The sequence below is a fragment of the Suricata suricatta genome, chromosome X, assembly GCF_006229205.1.
Source record: "Suricata suricatta isolate VVHF042 chromosome X, meerkat_22Aug2017_6uvM2_HiC, whole genome shotgun sequence".
Taxonomy (NCBI): Eukaryota; Metazoa; Chordata; class Mammalia; order Carnivora; family Herpestidae; genus Suricata; species Suricata suricatta.
The window spans coordinates 25,328,972-25,348,583 of record NC_043717.1 but is presented as its reverse complement, the minus strand read 5'-3'; the positions used below and the strand labels follow the sequence as shown (position 1 = coordinate 25,348,583).

General features: G+C 39.9%; 1 protein-coding gene across 9 annotated transcripts in view; it reads left to right on the top strand.

Moving 5' to 3' along the window:
* Positions 1 to 19,612, top strand: part of DMD (dystrophin) — a 1,657,593-nt gene that overhangs the window by 1,332,890 nt on the left and 305,091 nt on the right. For 8 of the 9 annotated variants that reach the window (XM_029929473.1, XM_029929472.1, XM_029929470.1 and 5 more), the window contains one exon: positions 6,891 to 7,037. In XM_029929473.1, the coding sequence (XP_029785333.1) occupies positions 6,891 to 7,037 (147 nt within the window). The remainder of the gene's footprint in view (positions 1 to 6,890; positions 7,038 to 19,612) is intronic. The other variant, XM_029929468.1, reaches the window with a different exon arrangement.

Genomic DNA, 19,612 nt, shown 5'->3' with positions numbered 1-19,612 from the left:
GTTAAAAAAAGAATGTCTGCTTTTGTGTTTGGGTGATGCATTCTTGCTCCATAAAACGAAGAGAAACTAGAAATCATTTTTCGTAAAAACATGAGGATTCATCATGAGAGAAACACAGCAGTTAATTGCTATTCTTTTAGTGCCACACATTTCAAGCATGGTGCCTCTGAGGGGAAATCGTAAGTGAAATATAATTCCTGATAATTGGGAAATAAAAGCACCCAATTTCTTCATGCCTATACACTGCATTTTGTTTTCCTAAAACCTAGTGGGTTGACTGTGTTAACTTAACCACCTCTAAGTTATCCTGTTGATGCTACATCTAGGTCATTAGTTCTGAGTCTATTCCAGTATTTATTGTCCTTATTCTGTTTGCTGGTCAAAAGTGATCATGCCCAAGTATGAAAATGTACAGCATTGCCCTGAAAACTGAATGCCCGGAAGACAGTGAAAAGAAACAGCATGATATTTTGCCTTCAGGCTACCACAATAAAAACTGATGCTGAAATGGAATGCAGTCACATCACTATTAAAAAAGAGTACATGTTTCAATGGCATAATTTATTGTCAAGAATGTCTACCAGAGGCAAAAGTGATTGGAAAGGCAGGCGGATGTACTCGGTCTACAGACTACCTAGCTCCACACGAGCCCTCAGCATTTGGCAGAAATCAAGGAATTAATAGTACAGAAAGGGTCTCCATTTTATTGGAGAACTATGGGACAGCCTCCTCATGTTCGAAATGAGAATTCACTTAAGAATCCTCTTGAAGAAGAAGAAAGTATCTGACGTCTGAAATCCAAGGGTAATGGAGATGAGGCTAAGGCAGTAGGTATGTGAGGCCAATGCTGCAGGTCTGTCCGGGGCGCCACACAAGACAGTGAACCAACCAGCCTAAAGAGCCAAGAATTAACTTAACACTGGAAGTCTGCAAGCCTAATGCCTTTCATGAAAGGCTTGCCTACATCTCCTCTTGTGTTTCTTTGTTGTTAGGTCAATGACATTTGAGTAGCTCATGTCCCCCAGGTATTTTAGAGGCTCCAGTAGGCCTCTGATCCTCTGAACAAAGCAGGATATGGTCCTAGACTCTCTTGGCCTCAGTGGCGGGCACTCACTCCCATCAGGATAAGGTACCCATCCAGAAATGCAAAAGTTGCAAAGCACAGCTAGGCTGTACCTGCCCCCAAATCTTGAGTAACTGGTTTCTATGAGGCCTTCCCTGAGCCCCATGTAGGAGTTCCAGGAACAGTACTCAAAACCTGTATTTGCAGGACATGATTTCCATTTCCTCCCCCTTACCTTCTCACTACTAACCCAGCGTCCAAACTCCTAAGCCTTTTCCTGATGCCTCCTCTTTTTAGACTGTTTTCCAGGGGGTTGGGTTCTCAAACATTTGTTATATAAGGTTGCATCATAGAGAGAAATGCAGTTAGTCACTACTTGATTTTTTTTTTAATTTTAATGTTTATTTTTGAGGGAGAGAGACAGAGTGTGAGCAGGGGAGGGGCAGAGAGAGAGATGGAGACACAAAATCCGAAGCAGGCTCCAGGCTCTGACCTATCAGAACAGAGCCCAACGCAGGGCTTCAGCTCACAAACTGTGAGATCATGACCTCAGCCAAAGTCAGATGTTCAATCGATGAAGCCAGTCAGGTGCCCCAATGACTACTTCATTTTTTAAGGAGTATTTGTAAACGTACACTTCTCTGCAGTGTATAATAGCCTTAGAATGAATTTTCATGATCAGACTCTGACTAATGTGAATTTCTGGTATGTGACATAGGACTTCCCTGAATTAGTAGGTTAAGATTTCAAGAAAAATGTTTAATATCCCCAAAAAGGGAAGTTTTACACATTATCAATAGTACTGTTACAAAATGAATAAAACACTGTGTGTGTGTGTGTGATATCATGTCACACAATTTATACATAAACTCACGGATGGCATTGCTAATTCATGCATCCCAGAGTCTCCTCTCCTTGCCTCCTGTAGCCTTTCTTGGGTTGTCCTGGCCCTCCACCGCTGACTCCCCTGCTTTCTCTCCATCTCCAAGTGTCATCTTACTTCACTTCCCTCCTAATCCAGTGTGGATTCCATGGTATGTTCTTCAGTCACATTCCAGCTAAAATGTAACCTCCATTGTCCCTGACAGGGAGACAGGACCCCAAACCAGGATCAACTATTTTCTTCATGCTGGCAAGGAACACCATTGGAGAACGAGAAAATGGGGCAGATGGGTTCAAGATTTCAAAATAAACATTGCTCCTTGGCCTCACGTGGGCCCTCACCACTGTCTGGCAACCTCAGTAGTTGCTGAGGCCGACTTCTGTCACCATCTCTGCCACAACTAATCCAAATGTTCCCCTCACCCTGAATTCGTGTTTTCATTCAAAGAGTATTTGTTGAGCTCTGATTTTATGCCAAGTCTGTTGCTTCATACTTCATAGAGGAACTAGATAGAGGCCCCCGAAGTAGACGTCCCTTGACTTAGTTTTTCCAATCCTTTAAATGGCCCTTCTGTGCCGTGCAGACTAGTCTCTTAACTACCGAGTCAAGCCTTCTCCCTCCAAAATGATGTTCCCTTGTTCAAAGATAATCTCTCTCTTTTGTTGCAATGTGGATGATGACTAAAGTTCTAAATCTATATTTAAACAAATCTGTAACTACATAAGGATGGGCAATGATCTGACAGCCAATTTAATTTCATAAAAAGAAGAAAAACTTGACATATCAGACTTATATATCATTCTAAATCAGTACTTTTATATCTATAATCAGACAACATTTAATGAAGTGAAAATTCTGCCGGCATGAAACTAGTCATAATAAAATTAGACTTGGTTTGCTCTTTCATGGAGAACATATTCCAGATGTTTAAGTGATTCAAAGAAAACCCACAGTATAATGGCTCCCTTCAATGTTTTCTCACTCACTGCTTCCAAACTAGAATAAAATCTAATGAAATTCTGGTAGTATTTAAATAGCACAGGATATTGTTCTGAGTCAGCTGTACTTTTTGATATTTTATGTTCGCTGTTTAATAATTTGAACATATATTTATATTTGCAATATTAAAAGCTCTAACATTTGAAAGATAGTCAAACACAGTGTTATATCCACTTAAGGGACACCGTACCCATATTCATTTTTTACATAGTATACCTTGTGACAGTGTTTAGAGGGGCCATACTTCTTGATAGGTGCACTTCTAGGCTTCGACAGTCTACAGCAGTGAGCCCTCCTCGGGTGGTATGACACTACCACCAGAACCTAGGCCAATGCCCAAGTGCAGACTGACTTGGATAGTCACCTACCTCCCTTGTCTCTTCCTCTTTTCTACCACCAAGTCACCTTCTTTCTGCCATTCTCATGTGCCGCCATGATGAGATTTCTAGCTGCTACAGTTCTTCTTGACCAACTGACCTTCTCGCCCCCAGTCAAAGCCTCCATTTATCCTACCAGAAATATAATCCAGATTAATAAACATACGCCTTCCCCCCCCACCTTAGTTAATGATGACACAAGTAGCAGTTAACAGTGGTAGCCAAATAGCAGTAGCAAAATTTATTTCCTCTATTTTGGCTCAAACCCTAGAGTTTAGAAGTTCGTTGAAAAAGTCAGTTAGATCAGGGAATCATCAAAAGTATGTCTTAAACATTTTATTCAATCTTAAAATAGTCAACAGTATTTTAGTGTCGTGTAAAGGTCTCCTTTTTAAGTGTAGATTCACTGATTAGATTTCTCCATAATTCACACTGAGGATAAAGACTTTTTGCAAAATTTCCAGTCCCAGTTTCTTTAATGTAGACAGAATCCATCGGGACACATGGAAGGCATTCTGTACACAAAACCTTTCTTAATTTTTCACATTATTTTCCTCATCTTTTACAGTCATCTTATCTATACCCCATTCAACAATGTATACTTTTTCTTTGCTAAGCACATGCCTAGAGTGTTTAACCTGGATTCGTAGAAATAATAACTTATTTTCCTTTAGACTTAAACTTCTTTGGGTTGTAATATCTTTAATTAAATTATGTAATTGCAATACTAACGGGCAAAAACAGATTGGAGAACATACCCACAACTGACAATTCAACTAATGAGAGCTGAAGACTGTGCATACTGATAGCTCTAACATTTTATTTAGAGGCTGTTAGGTAGAGGTCCCAGTCACTGTGTTTCACAGGAAATGAACACTGGCTACTCTGGTGAGTCTTAAGTGGAGATCAGTTAAGAGAACTTCTACTGTAATTGCCAGATAGGAACAATGACGACCAAAAGAAGCTGCAAGATCCATGACGGGGGTGGTGAGGTGGGAGATAGAGGGAGAAAGAGAGAGAGAAGCAGAGGAGAAGGACAGTGAGTGTAGTGATTAATTATCCATATTGGAACTTAATTTTTAATCCCCTTCATCCTCCAAAACACCAATGCAGGATTCAAATCTGTGTTGACTCTGGGAGGAGGAAGTGAAAATCAAACTCTCATAATCAAAGGCATTTGAACATGTACATCATGCTATCCAAAGGGAGCTGAAGCATACATGTGCCAAACTGAGATGGACACTCAACTTAATGGCAGAGAGCCACACTGCTGAAGGCAGATGATTAGCATACAGGGCTAATCTGCATGTTTGTCGGATTCTGCCAGGCTGTCCTGCCGTCTCTGTGATGGTCTCCCATTTACAGTTCCCACCCGTATGATATTTACTTATGGTTACTAGAAACATGTTATTATCCAGGAGAGAATGGTTCCATTTTGTAATCATTGCCTTTGTCCAGGCTTCTCCATTGACATTTAAGAAATCTGTTTTCTAACGTTCTATTACACAAAACTAAGTGATTATGGATCATTTCCTTTTAGAGATATGAATTTACATTGGTGGATTTTTACCTCCCACCATGACATTCTTTTATCTGTATGTTTATTTATAAGGGAATGGAATAATAATATTTAATGTCATTCCCTATAAAAACTTTCTCCGTTTCAGACTGATTCCTATGACATTCCACTGGCATGAAGTTGAATAAAGATCATCATAAAATAGGATTTTTTTTGCATGTGTGTGTTCAGATAGAAAGATTTGTTTTGTTTTCCTTTATTTTTATTTTTTTATTGATATGTAATTCACAAGCCATAAAATTGCCCTCTGGGGGCACCAGACTGGTTCATTCGGTGTGGATCAGGTGACTCTTGGTCTCAGGGTCATGCGTTTGAGCCCCATGTTGGGCATAGATTTACTTAATAAAATATATATTGTTTTTTTAATTGACTCTTGGGATGCCTGGGTGACTCAGTCACTTAAGTGTCCAACTCTTGGTTTCAGCTCAGGTACTGATCTCATAGTTCATAGGTTCGAGCCCCATGCCGGGTTCTGCACTGACAGCAGAGCCTGATTGGGATTCTCTGTCTCTCTGTCTCTGCCCCTCCCCACCCATGCACACACTTGCTCTCTCGCTCTCTCTCTCTTAAAATAAATAAATAAACTTAAAAAAATCCACTCTTAAAGTGTACAGTTCAGCGGTGTTTAATATATTCCCAAGATTGTGCTATCAGCACTGCTGTTTCATTGCAGAACATTTCCATCACTCCCAAAAGAAACCCCAAGGTTCTTTAACATAAAAATTTTAATGACCATTTGTTTTAAGCAATTCTATAGAGTTATTATCACAATGTCTTATATTATCTAAGAGTCATATAAGTGTCTTGTACTCCATACAAACCACATTTTAGTGGTGAGATATTCAAGTGGACTTGACAGTTTGACAGGACAGTGCCATTCTTATTTAGAATGTACATCCTGACTCCTTTTATTTGGAGTGGGAGGAGTTTTGGAGAGTTATGGATGAGGTCAGTGTAAACAGTGTTTTTATCAACAAGGGGAACCAGAGAAATAACAGCGGCCCAGATCAAGCAAGTCAAAGCAGCACAAAGAACCAAGGAAGGGATGTTGTTCTTGTGCGTAGACATTACATTACACAACCTGTTCTCCTAAGTGAGGGAATTTGTCCCTTAGAAATTGCTCATTGGAACATTTGGACATCATGCATCAAGTTAAAGATCCATAAATGTCATCTCAATAGGGCAGACATGATGCATGGTAATATCGTCCCCATATCTGCATAGGGTTCTTCTACTCACCAGATCGTCATGATGCATTGCGTCAGAGAATCCCATTCTAGTGCTTCAGAGACAGCTGAGAAGCCCCCTGAGAGCCTTCCTAAGTCATTGCTACAAGGACTGAAATACCAGGGGACCGGGAAGTCATTCTTAGGGCTTGACAAAATACCCTAATCTCTAAATGAATCTATTTATTATGCAGTCAGTGCAAAATATGAATGTAATATTTTATGGCTAAGTATACCATTTTATTGTTAAAAAAAAGGATCCATTTCTGGTTTGGAGGTGAGTAGAATGTAGAATCTAGCAATATATTTTTCCTGTTGCCTCCCAATCCAGAATTTTTTTGGAGAGGTGTAAAATAGTTAGGCACATGTACCCTGGCGGCAAGGAAACATGGGTGCATGTCCCAGGCTCCTCAGTTCTGACCCACTGAACCTCAGACAAGATATAACCTCTGCAAGTTGTTTTCTCGTGTGTAAAATGAGAGTGCTCCAACTACCAGTCTCATAGGGTTATTTTGTAGGAATGAAACTGGATGATACAGACAGAGCTCATCACTGGATTAGGCACCTAAGAAATGCTCAGTAAATATTAGTGATTATTCCTCACCCGTTCACAAATGATGAGAGTGGCCATACCACTATGATCAAGCAAGCATCACTGACATTGCACCCCAGACAGAACAAGATTATCTTATAGTTTGCATGTGTCTGTTTCTTGGCTTTTAGTGTTCTCATTTTCTGACTTGCCCTTGACTGTTTCATACAGGTGCTTCGAGGAGAAATTACAGCTCTCAAAGAAAATGTCAACTACGTCAATGATCTTGCTCGCCAACTCACTACGTTGGGCATTCAGCTGTCACCATATAACCTCAGCACTCTGGAAGACCTGAACACCAGATGGAGGCTTCTGCAGGTAGGCACATTAGGAGCATGACAGTTCCTTATTACAATGAGAGATATATGGAGAAAGCTTGTTTATAAGGAACAACAAAAGTAATTTCTTCCTGTGATGGTCATGATATTTCATGAATGTAGGATAGTTTACATTCTGTAATAAGTTCCTATATATTATTTTAAACCCTACTAATAATAATTTTTGGCAATAGCTTAAAGTTAGACTTCCCTATGCATTGCAATAAACATGGAAAATAATGCTGCATCATGATAGATGGACTTAGTTACTGCCATACAATTACTTTGCACTATTATTGCTTGGATTCTCTAAACATCTATACTTTTGGAATCCTAATTTAAACACCAGTCAATGGTAAGACATATTCTAGAATCCCTTTAAAAAGATCATTCTATCTCAAACGTACTCATGCAGGGTTTTTATAGATTTGCATAATAAATATAGGAACTATAAGCGTGCTCAAGGTCACATTTACTAGCTGTGGCCCCTTGGGACCCTTCTGTGCTTCAGTCTTCCATCTGAAGAAAATTATTAAATGTTTTTAAAATACCAGTCTCATTATTAAGATGAGTAAGTCAAAATATGTGGAAAGTGCCTGGAACAGGACTGGTTACATAGTAAATGCTACATAAATTCTAGCTCTCGGTGTTATTGCAGTTATAATTATTATTATTGTAGCACACAGGCTTTGGAATCAAACTTACTGAGTGACCTTGAAGTCACTTGTCCTCTCTGATTGTCAGTTTTCTCATCTCTAACTTGCTTGCTGTAATATTAAACAAGCTAATTCATGTAGAGTTGTTAGTTCATTACCTGGCTCATAGTAACAACTCTGAAAAGGTCACGTGTCTTTATGTTCCCTATGCCAAGGACACTGTTTAATACCCCAAGCCCTAAGATTGATTTAACCATAGAATTAGAGAATTGTTTTCTCTTCTTTTCCAGTTTCATAGGATACAGAGAGTATGCTTCTGAGGACAGAGAGGAAACTGGGTTTAAAAATATTTGCCTTCAATGCTTTAATAAGAAAAAATGATAAAGCAGATAACTTTTTGTATTGGCAGCCCATTTAGGGGTGTGATTGAAAGTCCTGTTAAAGAATTTCTAGACCTGTAATAAAAACAAGTTCCAAATCCAAGACCTCTTGAGATCTCATATAATTTAATTCTCATTGTGATGGAAAGTTTTGAAATATTTGTATGATAGATTGTTACAAGTGGCATTGACCAAAGCAAGGCAATATAGTTAAGCGATTACATGCCTTTCTATGTGTATTAGTTCCATAGTGGCTAAGTACTACTAAGACCTTATCAATTTCATTCTTGTATGTTTTTTACTTTAAGCATAAATAAGGAAAGTAATACATGTCCAAGGACAACCAGTGGTCCTATTTGTTCCATTCAAGCATTCTTGAACTGGATCTTAATTGTTTTTTTAGAGAACCAAATGCAGCATTTGCTTTCAGAACATAGTAATGAGATTTGTGATCCTGGCATGTAAGTTTACAAATGCAGTCAAAAGGCTGATAGAGGGTGTTTTTAAAAATCAGTGTTAAGTGATCCATTGTTGCATTCTTTATTTTAGAGCTAAAGTATGAGAAAATATTAATAGCTTAATTTTCGCTTGTTCTTTAAAATGCATTAAGGGTTTGATTATCAACATAAGGCAATGCATGAAAACAAAGAGGTCGTGTAGTAACAAGTGGACTGGAGTGAATAGCAGATGGCCTGACTTCACACTGACGCGCAACTATTCTTTGACCGTGTTGTCTTGAAAAAGCCATTTACCCTCTCTGGGCTTTAATTCCATCATTTGTAAAACGAGGCAATCCGTTTTGTCTCAGGTCATATCCAGTTCAATCCAATGATTCTCTATCTGGCTATCTGGGGGAGATACACATATGATGAAAAGTTAGTTTAGAATCAACACAGTTGCTTCCTCTATTCATAATACAGATGTGGCTTATTAGAATTGTGTTTCTCCTTCTTTCCTTTCAACCTTTAAATCTGCCATCCCCAAACCCAGGCATACACAGCCTCCTCATACTAAATAGTTCAACGAGTTTGCAGTACCTGCTCCTATTGTGGCAAATTTCACATGTTGCCATTTTTGGACCTGACCTTAAGGATATGCTTTAAAAGTGTTTTCAGCAGAAAGCTGATAAATCCAAGGTTTGGGATTGCATGTAACTGAGTCCATTTCTTTATTTGGCCATAATTCTAACCACTCTGCTATATTGTCCATGGAAGTCCTTGTTCAGAAAGGGAACAGAGCCAAGAAATGAGGTTCACATCAAATAATTTCATCCCCATTCCTGGAAGAGCAAGGCATATGTCCTATCGACAACACTTTACAACTAGAATAATGTATCTGACTAAAGAATCCACCAACTCCTTGGAGGGAAATTTGAGGCCATCATCATTATAACATTGTATTTCTATAAAAATAAAGAATTTAATCACTCACAATGCTATGTCAGTTATGAAATCATTATAAAAAAATAAGTGCAAGTTCATCTCTGCTTCTTTGTCCACAAAGACAAAGAAAAATCGAGAAATAGAGAGGAGGAGCGATGGGGAGGCACATATAAAACGAAGAAAATGAGTCTGAAATTTGGGCAAAATAGTGTAATAGAAGAAATCGAGTTACATCGTCCTAGCCTATATCTACTAGGTACCAGAATATCCTGGGTCTATTAATTTCTATTTTAAAAGAAAACCATGCTGGGTTTTTTTTCAGCTGTGAGTTATATCAGTTAAACTGATATAAAACAGAAAAGCCATGTAGATATGACAACCACAGCAGAGTGCAAAATATAGCCACGATTTATCTGTACACCGAAATGCAGTGGATGGAGGGCTCTGAATTTATTTGGAAGGCGCAAATGGAAGTTTAGAGGCATTGGTCTCCCTGTTTGAAACTCGTGGGAATAAAATCCTATTTTCTCCCTCAGCGGTGACACATTGGTAGGGCTATGTGTACTAGACCATGTAACAATTATTTTGGGCATAGGAAACCATCATTCCTTGTAGTTACAAGGAGTTTTCATGAAGATTATCTCATTTAATCCTCATAACATTATAAGGATTATGTATTATCACTTTTCCCTTTGACAAGTAAGGAAACTGAGACTTCAAAATACTGACACAGAGTTACAGACTAGTAAGTGTCGGTCAAGGTGTGAATCAGACTTTCTGAACTATGAGCCCCCTGACCGTGTTGTTTCTTCTTCTCAAAGTTCTATTTAGTTTGGACTCAACAAAGTCATACTTCAAAGCTGGTTTGAGCACCACAGACATGAAATATCTCACTTTTTCCATGCTTCTCCTCTTTTTTGAATGATTCTCAAGGATATTGACTTTGAAATCTCCCTTTTACAAACCAGTAGATTCACGAGCCCCTCTCAGTGTACCCCTTAAAATTCCCACCTGTAGTCTCAAATATAAACTGTTAAAGCATTATACTCTTCTTTGTCTTTAGCATTCAGCAACTGTACTAAAATCAACCCAAAGCGATTTTAATGAATTAGCTCTTAAAGCAGAACCAATGAGAATATTAGATCCCGTAGACATGAGTATCAAAACCACATAGGAAGAAAATTAAACTGATAATGAACTTTTCTAATTTTGAAGCAATGGTACATGTTTAGTGATGTAGTCAGGCTCTACCCTGACTGGGCACAGTACTACAGGGAATATTCTGCTCTAGGGAAGAGCTGCTAGGGAATGTTCGAACCATCTCACGGCAGAAGATGCAAATATGCTTTCATATAAAGAGCACCTGCTTTGTTGACTGTAGGCTGCCTGGAATGCAATGCAATCACTTGAAAAATGTTGAATATGAAAACATTTCCAGGTATGACAGTCTTTAAATGTGTTCAAGGACAGTCTCCTGAATTATATATGTTTTTAAAGGTCTCCTAAGATTCTTCCAAAGGCAGGCCACATACTCCATCTTTACCACTGTGGTAACTTTCTACCAGAAGGATCTAGACCCTCATCTTCTGCACACTCCATTCCTTCTTCCATTCTTTCCTTCGTTCACTTGGTCAACTGTGTCCCTAGTTCACACTATGTCCCATCTGGTCCAAGGACGTACTGACCCAAATACCCTTTACGGCTCATCCCAGCTTTCCTTTTATGGCTTCCATAATGGCTCATCCTTTCTCCCTTTCTCCATGTTATAAACCAAAAAGTAAGTTATTGTGACACTAATACTATACAAGTACTACCTTTCCAGATATCTGACTCACAAAGTCTTCAATAATTTCTGGCTAGGAATCTGGTCTACATAATCAAACTAGTAAGATTTGTGGAAGGAGACGGGGCCCGATTTAGCTAGCCAACAGAAATAGTCGCATGGCTTTGTTTTTTAGAAGTTGAACAAGAGTTTCATTGAAGAATTAAAAATTCCAGCAGAGCAGCTTACTTTGGTGAGACAGGTTTTCAAAGCAGGCTTCTATCTGTATACGTGTACGTTCGTCCTTGTCCTCATTGAGCACAGGATTGGAGCATTTAAATGCATTGACAGATTTTGCACATTGTCTTCATGCTCTTTTATTTTTAAGGATGTTGTGCTAAGCATTTCGCATTCTAGGGTCCCTTCTAGGCAGGGAGCCTAGGTGAGCTGTGCCACCTGCTCTGACAGATAATATGGACCAATCTTACCAGCTGAGGGTTAAGAAGAGGACATCCGACTTGCCCAGGATTCTTTCTACCAGCGTCTTCTTAGCATGTCCTTTTTGGCTCTTTTTTTTAAGTTTATTTATTTATTTTGAGAGAGAGAGAGAGTGAGTGAGTGGGAGAGGGCCAGACAGAGAGGGAGAGAGAATCCCAAGCAGAGCCTGAAGTGGGGCTCAATCTCACAAACCTTGAGACTATGACCTGAGCCTAAATCAAGAGTCGGACACTTAAGCGATTGAGCCACCCAGATGCTCCTGGCTGTTTCTTTAAACACACCTGAAATGATTCTGCCTGTGGTTAGACCACAGAACCCAGGAGCAAATGAGGAGTCTGAGGCCATTCTCAAAGGAAATGCATTTTCCTACAGCAGTGGTTCTCAAATGTTGATGAGTATCAGAATCGCCTAAAGTCTTTTTACAACGCAGATCAGTGGGCCACCACTTCCAGAGTCTGGTTCAGTAAGTCTGGGCTGGGGCCTGACGTTCTGCATTTCCAGGCAGCTCCCAAGCGAGGCTGATGCTGCCGATCCAGGGACCACACTCTGAGAAGCACTGTCCTACGTTAGGCCCTTGCCAGGCACAGTCAACTTTAGAACAGTGTCTTCTGTAAGACCCTCTGAGAAGTTTAGAATCATACTGTGGAAAACCAGCCTAATGCCCCGCACGCAGTTCTGTATCAGAGCGTTCTAGTGCCACAGCAACATGGAGGCCCAAGCCCTTAACTTGTCTCCCCAGCACAGAGGACGGTGAAGTGACACTTCCAGAAGACTCCTTTGTGTAGACTTGAGATATGTAAGTTAGTATTCCATATCAGGTGTCAGAGACTCTGTACCAAAACTAAAATATTTTTATGTTGCTTACATGTTGAGGTGATACTATTTTTCTGTATTGGGTGAAGTAAAATAGATCATTAGAATTGATTGCCCCCACTTCTTTTCTTATGACTCTTCGTAGTTGAGTATTTTTCATGAACATGGGCAAACTGGGCCTGTTGCTTCAAGTAAAACAACTGACCGTGTTTGTTTCTTTTTACTTTTTGCATGTGTCTATCAGAAAACTTAAAATGACACTGTCATTATATTTCTATTGGAGAGCCCTGGGCTGGGCTGTAATTTGCACAGACTTAGCATAGATAAGATTCAGCTGCAAAGCGTGTTAATACACCCGCCCCGCCCCCTCCTGCCTGTGGAGATTTAGTAGGTATTGGGTGAAACCTTCCATTCTTTCTCTCAAGGTCCTAGGGGAAGCTGCCGAGATACAAATAGTGCTTCTCTCTGGTAGGGAGCCTCTGACTTTTGGAATGTTAATAAGGGATCCTCGGGCTTGAAAAGATTGGAACCCACTCTCCCAAAATACCTTCGCAGTGTAGGAAAAACTACCTGAACGCAACGTATGTAAACCGTAAGTAAAAAGCCTTCAACTGTAACACCAAGTTTGATGCACCCCCTGGCAGGCATTTTTAGAAAGCCGAAAGTAAAGGAAATAAGAACAAAGAGGAAAGAATGTGTTTGTTTTAGAGAAGGTTAGGTCACAGAAGGATTTGTTGATAATAGGAATAGTATGAACCCTGAAAAAGGCCAATTAAGTAGTAGGAAAACATCTTTTCAGCGAGGAGAAAACAATCATTTATGCTTAGCCTCATCAGTTTAAAAAAAATGAGAAGGAGGTGAGCAACTCCCTTTAAGGATTTGAAGGACTGAGCAATGTGTGCATCTAATAAGCCCAGGATTGCGACACGTAGGTGGCTCAGTTGGTTAAACATACGGCTCTTGATTTGGGCTCAGGTCCCGATCTCAGGGATTCATGAGATTGAGCCCCGCGTCGGGTTGTGCAGCCACAGTGCAGAGCCTACTTGGGATCCTCTCTGTGTCTCAAAGTAAATAAATAAACTTAAAAAAAATTAGAGTCCTTAGAATACATCGAGATCGAAGTGTACTGGGAACCTTAGGGACATTTCCCTCAGTCAGTGTGGTTTCCAGCGTTTTTTGCAGCTAATTGTCCTTTAGTCAAGAAGAATGATAAAGAAATTGCCTAGATAACCTTGAAAGTAAGGTGCCCAGATGTACTAGAGTCCCTCCTCCTCACTCCAAAGAACAGGCTAGTTTTCAAGGACATTCTCTGTTTTCAAAGAAGGGCATTGCCATGTGTGGGACCATAGGGAGAAAAGCGAATGATGCAGGGAGTGTGATCAAAAAAATTCTATGGGGTACAAGGCGGGAATGCAGCCAGTATAGAAGTGACAGAAATATTTATTAGTTGAAGAGAATGAAAGGCATATTCATGTTTTCAGATATTTTATAAAGCGAACCAAAACCTTCCTCAAGTTAAGTTATCTAATCTTTACGTACCCAATTCTGGGTTTGTTTTCACCAGGTAATATTTTTGCTAGCTCTGAAGCTAGTCGCTACTGTGCCAGTCCATAGAACTCTTTAAGTGTGTGAAAAAAAAATGTATTTTAAGCACATTTATTCCTGCTAAATGTGCTTAAACAGGCCTTTAGGGATTCACGTATTGCTTTTACCTTCTTGGTATCTCCAATCCCTCTTTAGAAATCGGCTCATAACTAAGAGTATTTAAAATTGCCATTATGCCCTTGTTTTCCTTCCTTTCTTTCTTCTTCCGCAACCGACACTTGCCCTTCCCTCAACTTTCTGCCTGCTTTATTCATTCTTTGAAGTGCCAGGCTCCCTGCAGCCTGACCTCCATCTCTGCGGAGGCCGGACTGCGCCCCCCGCCCCCGCCCTTTCTGGCGCATTTGTTTGGCCGGTTGTTTTCCTCTTTGCTTTTCCCACTGTCCCGCTGCGTGTGAAACGCTTGGCCAGCAGCTGCTCGCATTTCCCATGCTACGTCACGCACAGCATTCAAAGGGCTGCTGTTCTCGCACTTCCACCCCAAGACTCCCCCTCTCCTCCTGCCCAGCACATTCCTCCAGAAATAACCCCCTTTCAGGCCATATGAAAAGCCGAATGTGAAAGTCTGCTCGCAAGTAACTCAGAAATGCTGTGTTGAAAGGTCAGTACCACAGAGTGAATTCTAAGTCCCTCTGGTGTGTCTTTCCTTTTACAAGTTCTGGAAGGTTTTTAAAATACTTGTCAGGATAGAGGTTCTGGCCTCGAGGAACATATTCATGAAGTTCAAAGGTAGGTATGTCGATGGAAAATGTAACAAATTAGAAAACGGTTATTACGGTAGAAAATACACTTTTGACACAGGACCATACTTTATTTGGCCACTGAAGTTGCACAATATAGATCTGAGAAGACTTGATTTTAGTGAGAATTCTGTATTACTGAGCACTTATGCAGCCCCTGCTGCGTGCCATTCACTCACCTGAGCCCTTTTGCATGTACTCAAAATCACCCTAGGAACTAGATACTATTTTTGTCCTCATTTTACAGATGAGGAAAACTAGGAACCAAAAGGTTTTATGGCTTGCCTGAGTTCACATTGCTGGTGAAGTCAGGATTTGTTTTTGTTTTTGATTTTGTTTTTTTAAGTAGTTTATTGTCAACTTAGTTTCCATACAACACCCAGTGCTCTTCCCCACAAGTACCCTCCTCCATCACCACCACCTCTTTTCCCCCCCTCCCCCTTCCCCTTCAACCCTCAGTTCATTTTCAGTATTCAGTAGTCTCTCAAGTTTTGCATCCCTCTCTCTCCCCAACTCTCTCTCCCTCTTCCCCTCCCCCTGATCCTCCATTAGGTCTCTCCTGTTTTCCTGCTAGACCTATGAGTGCAAACATATGGTATCTGTCCTTGAGAGTCAGGATTTGAACCCAGGCCATCCGGCTGGAGAATCTGTCAGGCCTAGTAAGTATACAACACCGTGTCTCTGATGGAAAGCTAGATTGACATGACTGTATTTCCTCCTCACTTAAAACTCAGCCCTTTCAACAAAAGGCATAACTCCCCCGTCACATTTATTACGAATCCCTACATCACGAGTTTAGGAAATGCAGGTTTAAAGTAGGATCATTACATGAATCTCAGAGCACAGTCACAAGAAGAGTTTAACGCAGCGCCTAAATCATTCACAGAGTAAAAATGAGAATCTCTCCTCCACAGGACTAGGCTTAATCGCCAGAGTCTTCCTGAAGTGAGCAGAAATACTCCTTCACTACATAATATTTTCCATTCAATAAATACTTTGCTGGCGTCTACCCTTGGCCGGACTCTGCGTTAGATATTAGGGTTTTGTTTTGTTTTGTTTTGTTTTGTTTTGTTTTTGCCGTTGTGGCAAAACCAGATACTTCTCTGCCCTCACAGAGATGATACTTTCTTGGGAAGACACACATTAATAGAGAAAGCTCCTTCATGTAATAATTACAATTCGTGGTAGGCGGAATGAGAGGAAATGCAGGGCAAATGGTGAGGACCTGGGGGTGTGGGGGGAGGGGAGGGAATTAGGGAAGGCTCACCAGGAAGACTTCCCAGAGCAAGTGGACTTTGAGCCAAAGCCTAAAGTATGAAGGCAAGTTAACTACGTGGCTTTTGTATTCATCTGCAGCTTTTCTTTTAAGTGACCTAATGCTTGTGACTAACAAATAATAAACAGAGTAGTAAAATTCTACTATGCAAATTTAATAACTGGGAATCATTTGAAGTAATGGACTGCAGAGCTAACATATAATTAAGTCACACTGGAAGATTTCTTACCCATCTGCGTCACAGAGTGGATCCTGTTTGAATTCTTCATGGAACTTAAGAAAATTCGTAGCTATACCTGTGTTTGCTGACTGACTTACTGAAAGTCCATCTCCCCCCCACCCCCCACTCCCCAGTGGCGGCTCAATGCGGGCAGAGGCCCTAAATACCATACCTACTGACACTTGGCAGTGTCTTTACATGATACGCTTTCAACAAATATTTCTTGAATTGGTGAATGCATGAAATTAAGCAAAAATATTATTAAAAACTTGAAAAAAAAAGGAAAGTTATGCCACAGGGAAAAAAATAAGAAACATGACTATCATTTCCGGATAAACAGTATCCGTGTCTAGATCTGTAGATTCATAAAGTTAACCAATGCTTAAATAATTTTCCAAAGATTCCAAAAAGAAAAATAATTGACCAAAAATTAAGTAGTTCTTCTTTTACTTTATAGTGAACAGGATTCACTCATATCCTAGACTTTTATCAGCAATTAATGATCATTGTGCTCTGAAAAATATGGGATATACCTAATGGAGGAAAATGAGATAAAATAGCTTCCCTTTCTCCCCCCACTTTTTTATTCAGGTATAATTGACATATAACATTATATGCATTTCAAGTGTATGCCATAATGATGTGGCATTTGTATACATTGTGAAATAATCAAGTAAATCTAGTTATCATCCATCACCATACCTAGTCACAAATGTTTGTTCTTATGAGAACCTTTAAGATCTACTCTTAAAGCAAGTCTCAAAAATAAATACAGTATTGTTAACTACAGTCACCACAGTGTACATTACGTCCTCATGGCCCATTTATTTCATAACTGGAAGTTTGTACCTTTTGACCCCCTTCATCCATTGCACACACACCCCCACTTCCCCACCTGTGGCAGCTCCCAGTCTGTTTTCTGAATCTATAAGCTTGTTTTCTTTTTAGATTACATGTATGAGATTATAGGGTATTTGCCTTTCTCTGACCTCTTTGACTTAGTGTAAGTTTCATCCCCATTGTCACAGAAGACAAAATCTCATATTTCTTATGGCTGAATAATATTTGTCTGTGTGTGAATGTGTGTGAGTGTGTGTGTGTGTGTGTGTGTGTGAATATGTGCCCTTTTTTCTTTATGCATTCATCTGTCAGTGGACATTGAGGTTGCTTCCATGTCTTGACTATTGTAAGTAATAGCCAAGAACATGAGGGTAGGTCTGTGTTTGTGCAGTAGTGTTTTTGTACCTTCCCTTTGTGATAACAGCTTTCTTGAGGTATAATTAACACATCCAGATGTCCCTTGGTAATGTCTCCCTCCCACACCCCCAGTGCCTCCAAGCAACCACTGATCTACTTTATATTAATGTAGATGAATTTTCATTTTCTAGTTTTATATACATGTTACATGTATTAATAGTTAATGCCTGTTTATTACTGAGTACTATTCCATTATATGGAAACACTCAAATTTGTTCACTTGTTCACCTTTTCAGGGACTTTTGTGTTGTTTCCACTTTGGGACTATATAGATAATCCCGGTATGAACATTCATGTACAATTCTTTGAAAGGGCTCTGTTTTCATTTCTTGTGCATAAATGCCTTGGAGAGAGATAGCTAGATTGTATCATAGGCATATATTTAACTTATTAAGAAAGTGCCAGACTGTTGTCCAAAGCTGGTGGACGATTTTATATTCCCACCAGCAGTGTATGAGAGTTCCAGGCCCTTCATACCGTCCCTAAAATTTGATTATGGTCAATTTTAAAAATTTTAGCCATTTAAATGACTATGTGGTGGTATCTCATGGTGTTTTTAATTTGCGGTTCCCTCATGGCTGATGATGTAGTCAATCCGGCTTTCTTAGGATTACTGCTGGCACAGTAGAACTTTCTTCATCCTTTTATTTTAAGCCTATTTGTGTCTTTGTATTGAATGTACATTTCTTGTAGGCAGCATATAATTGGATTTTGCTTTCTTGAAATCCAGTCTGACAATTTCTTTTAATTGGCGGGATATTTGTACTGTTTACATTTAATGTGATTATTGATATAGTTAGGTGTAAACCTCTCATCAAGCTATTTGTTTTTGTCTCATCCCACTGGTTCTTTGCTTGTTTCTCTTTTGCTGTCTTCTTTAGAGTAATGGGAATTAATGGATTCATTTTATCTTCTGTGGTGGCATATTAGTTATAACTCTTTGGTTTCTTATTTTAGTGGTTGCGTCATGATTTTTGGTATATGTACATCTTTAACTTAGCACAGTGTACCTTCAAGTGGTTTTAGACCACTTCATACGGTATAAGAACCTTTCAACAATATATTTCCAGTTCTCCCTTTCCACATTCTCTGCTATTGTTCGATCCTTTGGAGTCTTTAAAAATTAGATGGGATTAGACTGGCTAATTACCCCCGACTGGTGAGGCAAGACCCTTCTGTGTGCTCTACCTAATGCCCTGTGAGTCATGAAGTTTCCAGTATGACTTGTAAGGAACAGACAGACCCTCGTTCCTGCCATAGGAGTGCAGGGCCCTATTGTCTCTGATTCCTCCTGGTGATTGTTTCCAAGCCACCAGTAGTTTCTGCACACATGGCTAATCACTACTCAGCAGAAGACTTAAGAGAGACCCTCTCCAAATCTCCTGGATTCTCTCTCTGCCAAACTCTCTGCTCTCTGGATTTCTTTTCTCTGAACTCTAGAGAATGTAGTCTTCCAGGACCCTCCGTTCCCTCTTCTCAACTCCAGGAATCTACCAGGATCCCCCTGGGTTCTCCCCCATGCTATGAACTGGAAACTCTCTTGAGGCAATAAGCTAGGGCAGTCCTAGGGCTCACCTCATAGGTTTTCCATCTCTCAGGGGACTACCCTTCCTTCCCAAATGTCCATTGTCTTACACTCCATCCTTACATACATTTCATCCATGTTTGAGTATTTCAAGACCGTGTAAATGTTCTTATCACTCCATCTTGTTCAGTAACAGAGGTCCAAAAATAACTTCTGAAGCATGGTTTTGGGTTATTTCTCTTGATTTGGAGATTATATACAAAGAATGCTGGAAGAAACCAGGTAATTAGCTGATACTGTGCAATCCTCGAGACATAGAGATGCCATTAGTTACTTACCAACATTGCGCATACTTTGTTTTTCCTTCACAATAGCAGTAATTGCCTTACACTGTTTCTATCAGACTTTTTGCCTGGTTGTATTTAGAGCCTTGCCTTTGCAATCAAGTTGGCTAAGCCTCAGGTC